The 9,872-nt window shown below is 42.5% G+C and overlaps 1 protein-coding gene across 1 annotated transcript in view; it reads left to right on the top strand.

The window, feature by feature from the left end:
- Positions 1-627: 627 nt before the first annotated feature.
- Positions 628-9,872, top strand: part of LOC128071129 (ATP-binding cassette sub-family C member 4-like) — a gene marked incomplete at its 5' end in the record, with an annotated part of 175,799 nt that continues 166,554 nt past the window's right edge. Inside the window, 2 exon segments of the mRNA XM_052664095.1 lie at positions 628-753; positions 2,952-3,201. Of these exon segments, the coding sequence (XP_052520055.1) occupies positions 628-753; positions 2,952-3,201 (376 nt within the window).

The following is a 9,872-nucleotide window of genomic DNA, read 5'->3' as shown; positions in this document are numbered from 1 at the left end:
AGCTGAGGCAGGTTCCAGAGGGTTGTGAGTGGGTCATTGTTCAGATTGTCAGGTGGTGAAGGTGTGTTGTTTGAAGCTAGTTAAGTTCTTTTATGTCTGTGTGTACCATTACATGTGGTATTTTTCTTTACTTGAATTTTCTTTTCCTCTCTTTGCTGTGGAGAGATGTTCCTTATCCTTTGAGGCCCTATTCCAGTGCTACAAGGTCTCCGAAGTTTTTCTTGTTCTCCTTTCCTGATTTTATTAATAGCCTCATTTTTTCTGTTCCCCAGAATTTTAATCCTATTTTATTACAGCACAGACACTGTCTTCCTGTTAAATTCCTTTTTGCCTGTCCTGTTTAACCACCATCTTCTTGGGCAGATGGTTTGTATCTGACTCACTTCAGGTCTTCCTTGGCTGATACTGCAAGTTCTCTGAGTTAGTCTTTGCATTAGGCTGAGTTGTTGACTTCCTAGAAATCTTTTTCTCCATTTGTACTTTGAGTAGGACCTGCGTGTGATGTCAGCACAGAAGAGCTGTAGGGAATCGTTTGATCTCTGGTCCCTCCCCATGTCCCCTGTTGCTGATGCTACAGAAAGTTAGGCTGTGATAACTAAGGCTTATGTCTCACGTCTGTCCCCTTAGGAGTAAGACCGCAGCTCTCACAGATGACAGGATCAGGACCATGAATGAATTTATAAGTGGCATCAGAACAGTAAAAATGTATGCTTGGGAAAAGTCACTTATAGACCTCATTACCAGCTTGAGAAGGTAAGTTTTTGTATATATCACACCATATTTTTGTACTCCCCTCCACATTTTTTCTGAATTTACTTATTATTTTTTGAGGATAATTACTTTACAATGTTGTGGTGGTCTCTGCTATACATCAAGGTGAATCAGTCATAATTATATATATATCTATCCCCACCTTCTTGAATCTCTGCCTTCCACCCCCATTCCACCTCTCTGGCTCATCACAAAGCATCAGGCTAGACTCCCTGTGTTATATAGCAGCTTCCTGCTAGTTATCTATTTTACACATGACAGCATATACATGTCAATGCTACTTTCTCAATTTTTCCTACCTTCTCCCTCCCGCTTTGTGTCTCTGGGATTGTTTTCTGCATCTGTGTCTCCATTTATTCTCTGTGAATAGGTTCATCAGTTCTGTTTTTCTAGATTCCATATATATGCATTAATATTTGCTTTTCTCTTTCTGACTTACCTCACTCTGTATAACAGGTTCTAGGTTCACCTACATTACTACAGTTGGCTTTTCTGAATGAATTTTGAAGTCTTACCAAGTTTTTCACATTACGATGAACTTAAATTCTATGCACTCCACCCCCAACATGTGGCAGAAAGTTTAAGTAGAATAGGAGAGATGTCATTTTAACCTGCTCTTCCACTTACTGTCTTCTTAAAGGAAAAATTTATATGTGCTTCTTACTTATATAGAAATGAATTTCCAAGTATTTCTTAGTACCAGAAACCCCCCAAAAGCAGTAATTTCAAGATGTTAGTATTTTTTCCTTGTCTTTTATATTTATTTTTATGTAATAATACTCCTTAGCTTTTTCACTGTCTATAAAGTTTTGTCATGTATGGAAATCAATTACAAAAGAACTCCACAAGGTAAGTTTTATTTTCTTACCCAATACAGAAACATCAACAGAGACATGATGGTTGACGGCTAAATGTTTCAGATAGCAGAGTATGTAATTGCTGGACAGTCTTTAGCTGAAAAGTACAAGGCCTTTTCTTCTGATGATGATAGCAAGTGGATTTTCTGTCTCTCTGTCCTATATTGGTGGAGTTTGTGTGTGAGGAATTTCCTCTCTCTGCCCCAGCTGATGTCCTCTGCTTTTTACAATTTCAGGATCCTGGGCAGAAGCTGGTTTTCTCTCTTCTCTTGAAGCAGGTGGCTTTTGCCTGTTGTCAATGCAGGGTACAGGATGGACTTGTTGTCATTATTTAGTCTCTAAATTGTGTCCGTCTCTTTATGACCCCATGTAGTATAGCCTGCCAGGCTCCTCTGTCCATGGGATTTTCCAGGCAAGAATACTGGAGTGGGTTGCCATTTCCTTCTCCACAGGAGGTACTAGTATTTGAGATGATGACATTAAAACTAAAACTATAGTTTGATGTAGCACAAATGGTGAGATTTTGGAGATTGGATGTAACTGTATCAGGCAAAACTTTATGAATCATTATTATTCATTCCAAACAGAGCCATGAAAACACTATGTTGTTTGCTTTTTCTTTGTAGAATACTTTTCCATCTTTCATTTAAATGTCTGATGAGTGTTTTATTCCAGCACAGGGCACTTAGAATTCTCTGGCAGCTCCCTGTCACTTCTTACTTTGCACCTTTGTGGGGCCCTCCCTCTGATGGGAATACACTCCCACCTTCCTTATTCTCTGGCCTCTGCCAACCCTGACTCCAGCTTGTCTTCTCAAGATCCACATTCGTGCAACTTGCTCTCACTCCACTGCTCCATGTTACACATCTCTGCTCTGAGCTCCTGTGGGGGCTGTGTGACTGCCTCTGTCTAATGTCTTGGTGTGTCACAGTTTTGGGGTGTCTTATTCTCTTCATCTACAAGTTCATGAGCTCCTGGAGGGGATGGGCTGTGTCTTTCTGTCATCAGTGAGGAGCCTGGTCCAGGACTTGTGGTTTTGAGTGCTTGTTGAATGAATGTTCAAACTCAGTCTCATTGGTCCAAAATGTTTAAAAAAGTGTGACTCTAAGTCTTCTTCTAGTTGGAAGAGTGAAGTGGTGCTGCAGAGTGTGGTCCTGGTTTGGGGGCAGACCTCCGGGTGTGCACTGTGTAGCGTCCCCATGATGTGAGGGATAGTTTATCTGTGCCCACTCCCTCAAAAGGGGCCACTCACACAGGGCGCTGGAATTCATGCCTTGGATGTAGGTGATTGTTTTAAAATCTAGTTTCTACTCTCTTTTGCAGGAAGGAAATTTCCAAGATTCTGCATAGTTCCTACCTTAGAGGAATGAATTTGGCATCATTTTTTGCTGTAACCAAAATCATGATTTTTGTCACCTTCGCCACCAATGTGGCTTTCAACAAGGTGATTACAGCCAGCCAAGTGTTTGTGGTGGTGACGCTGTATGAGGCTCTGCGGTTTACAAGCACCCTCTACTTCCCCATGGCCATCGAGAAAGTGTCAGAGGCCATCGTCAGTATCCGAAGAATCAAGGTTTGGGAACAAATAACTTTTTAAAGTTGTAGGTGTATTTTACATAAAATGCCTTCTTTTATTTGGTGTGACTGTGTGCCAGTTAGATGAGGTTTAGCTCTGTGCCAAAGCTGGTAGTCATTCCAAACTCTCTTATATACTCCCCTCTCTTCTTTGATAGAGTATATTATAAATATCATAAGTTCCTGCTCATTTATTGGCAGCAGTAGCAACAACACAGGACTCTCTACATACAAGTGATGATGTCAGGGTGATTAATATGTCTAAAAACAAGAGAAGCGAACAGGTTGCCTCTCCTGTGCTAACTCAAATGACTAGACAGTGACTGTGCACAGTCCTGGAGTGAACAGGATTCCTCTCTGGGCTGGGAGGGAAAAAACTTTCTGAGAACTCCTTGCTCCTTGGGCAGGAAGATTTACTTAGTTCTCTGTTGGAAACGGGTTCTTTCCTGCATAAGTGGTTTGCTTGTTAATTTCTGAGCTTGCCTTTCGGATCTGCCTTTTCCTCTCTGCCTCTTTTCACTGCTTAATTCTGTCTGTAGCTGGACTCTTCCCTTCAAATTTGTGATTCCCACCATATCCACTATGTTTTTTTTTTCCTGGTTGTCCCTAAATTGCCTTGGGCAAATAATTTACATCACCAAGACAAGGGTCTGGCACACAGTAGGTGATCAGTTATTCATGTGTTTGTGAATAAATCTAAAATTAAATAAACTGGTTCTGTGAGTCAGCCTGGGCATGAGCTTGAATGTCTAGGCTTTATGAAAAATCTGACTTGTTTCTACTTCTCCACAGTGATGGGCAACTAGTAATAGATCTCTAGTGAAGTTAGATAGTTCTCCATGTGATTATATTTTATTTTTGGGTCTTGTCATAAAAGCCAATCTTTTTTGTGATGGAAATTTCTATGCTATAAAAAACCATTTCACATAAAACACATCAGTCATATGGGGTCAGTTCTGGTTCCCTGAGTTTGTCATTCTTTCTGATGGGGGCTTCTAGCAACACTTATGAGGCTTGGTCCATGCAACTTGTTAAAAAATTCCTTTTTCATGGCTTTCACATCTTGAAATAGACATTTAGGAAAATCCTTGGACTGTAGTGACATTCTTAGTGACACATTAACCTATCCAGTTGGAAGCTTCATATGTGTGTTGTGCTATTGTGGTTTTGTTATTACTGCTGCTGCAGCTGCTGTCTTTGATCATGGCTACCAGTGATCTACTTGTGGTCTGGGCCCTCTTGAGCCCTTTATGCATCACGCCATCTCATTTAATCAGGAAAGCAATTGAGTGGGTAAACATTAGTGTTGCTGCTTTACAGATAAGGAAACAGGTTCTTGTATCAGTTGAAATAGCTCACCCATCCTCACACAGCTTGCAAATGACAGAAATAGGATTCTGACCAAAGCCTGATTTCTTAACCATTGTTACATTGCTTTCTCTGTACCTTCTGTCATGTGGACTATCTCATTAAGTATGATTTTTATCATCTTTTCTTACTCTGAAGACCTTTGAAGTCCCTGCTTTTTGAAGAATCAAGTTTTAAACTCTGGGCTCCACTGGTCTCTGTTTCTCAGCACCTGGGGACTGGGATGGGAAGGAGGAAAGGGGCTTGCCTGTGACTTGCCATATCCATCCCTACTTTGAGGTCTTGGCTCACTCTGTTCAGCCTCTTGGATTGCTTTCTCTTCTGTCCTTGATTTAAGTAAATGCTTCTGAGCCTCCAGCAGCCCTATGACCCTCTCCCAGCACGTTTGTTAACATTGATCTGGGGTTTCCATCTATGTGCACAGCCAGCCTCATGTCAGGTGGGGTTGATGCTGACTCCCTGGGAGTGTTCTGAGCCCTTGACAGCAGACTGTCTGTAGTGCTTCTTTAGCGTAGTGCCTGGTTCATGCTGGACACATCATGGGTATCAAATAAATGCTGGATTGACTGAGATAACAGTTACAGAAAATGACTGGGTCCCTACAAAGGCCCAGGGTGGGTCAGTCTGCACTAGAAGCTGGAGAAATGCAGAGGAGGGAGCAGATTGGAGATAGGCATTCCTGGAACATTGTGCCTTGATGGGAGTGTCAAATCAGGGGGCTGAATCTTATCCAGTGTGGGGATAGGTCTGAATCTTCTGCTTGTTTTGTGCATCCATCTGTGTATCTGAACCCAGCCCGAGTGCACTTGGTGGACCTGCTCTCTAAAGAGAGGAGCTAGCTGTGCCCTGCACAGCCAGGTGTTCATGTAGCTCCTGCTGGCCTGGCTCCTGGGCCTTGTAGTAAACTAGAAACACTCTTACTTGTTTAACACAATTAGTCTGTCTTGATGGCCATCATAAAAGAAGATTTATACCATGAGGCTTTATGCTAAAATTCATCTCTAGTCTGAAGGTGCTCTTGAGACAGAATTCCCTCCTCTTTGGAGTTGGTCAGTCTAGTTTCTCTTAAGACCTTTGACTAACTGGCTGAGGCCCACCCACGTAATGGAGGATAATCTTATTTACTCAGACTCTACTGATTTAAATGTCAATCTCATCTAAAAATGCTTTCACTGTAATATGTGTTTGAGCAAGTGTCTGGGGGCTGATCTGCCAAGTGTCTGGTTAATAAAATTAACTATCACACCCTATTGAATCTCCATATCTTCCTTTGAGCTCCTGGATGTGACTTTGTCCTCGCTAAGCTGTGTGTTCATGGATTTCTTTCCTTCCCTGAACTCCAGACTTCTTGCAGACAGTGCCTTCTTCATTTTCGTAGTGCTCAGAAAAAGCAAATGCTCAGAAAATGTGTAACTGAAGGGACCTTCCAGCTCCATCATGTCTGGGATCCTGCAAATACCTAACCATTAAGCATGGTTGAAGTGGAGACAGTGATAACTGGGATTCTCTGATGGATGATGTGATGCACCAGAGAGTGTAGTGGGAAAGGGGTCCTGTAGAAGGTTTTCAGAGAATTGTGCTCAAATACTTGGGTGGATTTTTATTTCTTTTCTACTAAAATGAACTCAGTGTCTAAGGCCTGAGACTTCTACCTGTGTAGGTGTGTGCAATAACATTAAAATTATGGCCTGGGGAGAACTTTGAATTTTCCTGGTGCTGACTTTGTCAGGCTGCTTTGTGTCCTGATGAAGGACACACCTTTGATTTTGGAAAAACATCTAAATTTTCTCTTCATGGCCAGAAGGTGGTCTTGGAATTTAGAGATCTGTTGATGGTAGTTTGCAGTAAAGGCATGGCAAATAGCTGAGAATAAGTGTGGTGAGATTGTTTGTGTTGGAAACTGCTCCATGGTGTGTTGAAGTAATCTTGAAAGTATTTTTTTTTTCTTTTAGATCCTATTAATAGAAACTTCTTCAACCCATTTAGTTTTACTACCCTATAAAGAATGTAGGTCTCTAGTCCATGAGGACCACCTGATGTGCTTATTAAAACTAAATTATCACATCTTGGAGTCTCTGATTCACTATTCCTTTGCTGGGGTCCAACTTACCTATGTCTTTAATAAGTGCCCCTGTGTCCCTGAAAATAAATCATGTTTGGGAAACATTGCCCTAGTTGTAGAAAGAAATCTAAAAGATACCTTAGCAAATGCAAAAGACAACAGGACCATTTAAAAACTAAAATTAGTTGAGAGGAAAAAGCTGTCTTGATTTATGTTTGACTTTTGGGGGTCAAATTTGAATTTATTCATCCAATCATTCCACAGAATAACAAGTCTGGTGCAGCCTTGAGTATGGTACAGATGAGTATATACAGTGGCAGGTAAGCAACTGCAGAGAAGTCCTTCCTACTTGCAATTTATGTTTCATCAAGTGGGAGGTTAATAAAGCATCAAACAGTGATACCTGGTGTGCATTTCTGTGTCAATAGTTCTTGGAAGGAAAAGTCTGAGGGGCCATGAGTTGCTTTGGCAGAGTCACTGGTGTAGTTTTGGAGGTTGTGTTGAGAAGTTTGAGCAGGGAAGGCTAAGCAAGTTACTTGGAGAATTCCATGTGTAGGGGTGTGGGAGATGGGAAGCTGATGCTTCACATTTCCCTGGGGATGGTCATGTGACAAAGGCCTTTTGTGGATAAGAAGGGGGATCCGTGCATTTGAGGAACCAGAAATGTCTGAGGCTGCAGAGTAGAGAGCTGGAGGCCTGAGCAGGGGCCCATACAGGATCCTACAGGAAACATTAAGGTTTTTATCATCTCAAAAGTCAGCCTGGCTGCAGCCTGGGGAACAGGGCAATGAGGTAGGTTAGGGACTCAGAGCAGAGACAGGAAGATGAGTGTGTCAGGAGGCTAATGCAGAACATGGTCCAGGGACGAGATGATGTGGTTTGGTTTAGGGTGAAATAGAGAGACTTGGCCAGATTTGAGAGCCACTCAGGGGCACATTTTGAGTTGGGTATTAGGAGCAGGGAGAGGAGAGGTGGATGTCAGGCTGCTTTGCTTTTTCAGACTGTAAAATCACCTGGATTCACTATAATAAGGAATGCTAAGAGAGAAACAAATCTGAGGAGATGACTGGCCTGGACGTGGTTTTGGATTCTGAGAGTATTTTTGAAATACTCAGTGTTTGCTGTAAGACCCACCTCACTGAGCAGCCATTGGCCAGATTCAACCTCCTGTCCTGTTATCTAACAAGTAGCAGCAATTATCGGATAATCATTTTCTTCCTTTCCCTGCCTCTCACTTAGATGTGATGATGCCCAACTAGAAGGTGAAAAGGGCCACAGAAGTGGAAGAAAAGGTCAACTGAGTTTACTGACCAGGTGGTCAGAACTGGGCAAGATTTGACCACAGATGGGCTGGGGGAGTGGTGGGCATGTAGAGTTTGGAACACAGTGTGGTGTTGAGCCCTGCTGCCCCACAGCCTCCTGAAGCCTGGGGCTCAGTAGACTAGATGGTTTATCATCCAGAATTTCTGCTCAGGTCATGCCTGGCAGCCCCAGGAAGGAAACCCACTACCCCTGCCCACCTTGGAGGGGGTGCGGTGGTCCATCCCCAAGGGCAGACCTACACATGGTCTTCATAGTGTTGTGTCTTCTTGTTTACATGTGCTTTTCTATGTCATTTTTCCCATGTACAAAATATGAATGATTTACTGTGACTTTATAGGCCCCAGAAGTCCCTCTATTTTATCTTAATAAGGAAAATGGACTGAAGCTCTTTTCTTTGAATGAGTCCAATAGGATTGTAAATATCTTGAAAGCACTATAAGTCTTCAATGACTTTCACATCCAGTAAAATGTGTCTCTGAAGTTTTATTATTCATAAAACGGCTTAGATTTTCCCCCACCAGCCACTGGGAAGTCAATCTTTTTGGCTGAAGTTCTGACTTTGGTATTTTCCCATACGATCTGTTCTGGGTCTGCACATCATCTGTAATTTATTTTCAGCTTTAAAAAAAAAAAAAAAAAAATCAGCCTGAGCCCTAGAAAAAAATCCAGCCAGCACTTCTGACACCTTTACAAGCTGGTTATGTGTTGGAATCTCATTTAACCCCTGGAAGATTGTGACATATTTCCTCACTCAAACCTATTATTTGTGGAGAAGTTCTGGGAATTTCTGTCCTACTGTGTACACACTAATGGTGTCTGGTATCACTGACTCGATGGACATGAGTTTGAGCAAGCTCCAGGAGTTGGTGATGGACAGGGAAGCCTGGCATGCTGTAGTCCATGGGGTCGCAAAGAGTTGGACATGACTGAGCAACTGAACTGAACACATGCGCACACTGAATATTGAGTTTTTGTCTTGGTAACATATTTAAGCTGAAACTGGCATTTGATTCTGTCTAGAGAAGATGTACAATATATGCATGTACAATATATGCATACAACTTTTTGCTTGTTGCTGTGTTAGCTCAGTCTATGTAAAGCTGTAGCAATGCAGGTTGGATGGATTTGAAGAGCCCTGTAATCTATTCCTTCCCTTACCCATGATTTGCTGACTCTGTACAAGGCTTGGTCTCTGTTGGAGTTGGAACTAGTGTCTGTAAGTGTGTGAGTGATGTAGTGTCTATATCTCCTGTGTGACATATAGGAGAATCCCTCATGGGATTCAGGGGTAGGAAGGACAGTGCCAGCTGGCGATGTCCTGACAGGTTCCCAGGAGGACTAGCTTTTGAGATGGACTGGAAGGGTGGGTGGGTTAGTACTCAGGGTGTCCAGGCAGAGGCTACCTGGGGAGTGTGGACTTAGGTGCTTATGGATCACTGGGGGATATTAAGTATGGTGAACATTCCCAGAGGTATTGTAAAGAGATTAGGAAGGAGTGCTGTTGGGGGGGGGGTGTCTAGGGAAGGAACTAGGGTAAAAACCCAAAAACATTGTATCAGTATTTGAAATGATTAATAGTAAGTTAGACTCTGAAATTATGTTGCTTCAAGAGAAAAGGAAAATTAGGAGATGAATGAGCTATGGCAGAATAGACAAGAGCTGCTACATGACTGATGATGGGAGAGGTGATGTGGAGAGAGAACTCAGGCTGTGGTGCTTGAGAGCCTGCAGAGGAGTCTTCAGAAAACCATCTGTCCAACCTGCCTCCTGCTGGACACGGGCTTGGGGCAGGGAGGAGTAGCTGTGTCCCATGTTAGATTCTCAGTGAGCCTGGATGAGAGGATCTTATCTCCTGGCTGCTGGTCTTTGAGAGAAATGCAAGGGTACTGCTTTTCTTTCCCACAGAAGCAGGTTTT

The sequence above is a fragment of the Budorcas taxicolor genome, unplaced genomic scaffold, assembly GCF_023091745.1.
Source record: "Budorcas taxicolor isolate Tak-1 unplaced genomic scaffold, Takin1.1 scaffold171, whole genome shotgun sequence".
In the NCBI taxonomy this organism is placed as follows: domain Eukaryota; kingdom Metazoa; phylum Chordata; class Mammalia; order Artiodactyla; family Bovidae; genus Budorcas; species Budorcas taxicolor.
This window is presented reverse-complemented; position numbering and strand designations above follow the sequence as displayed.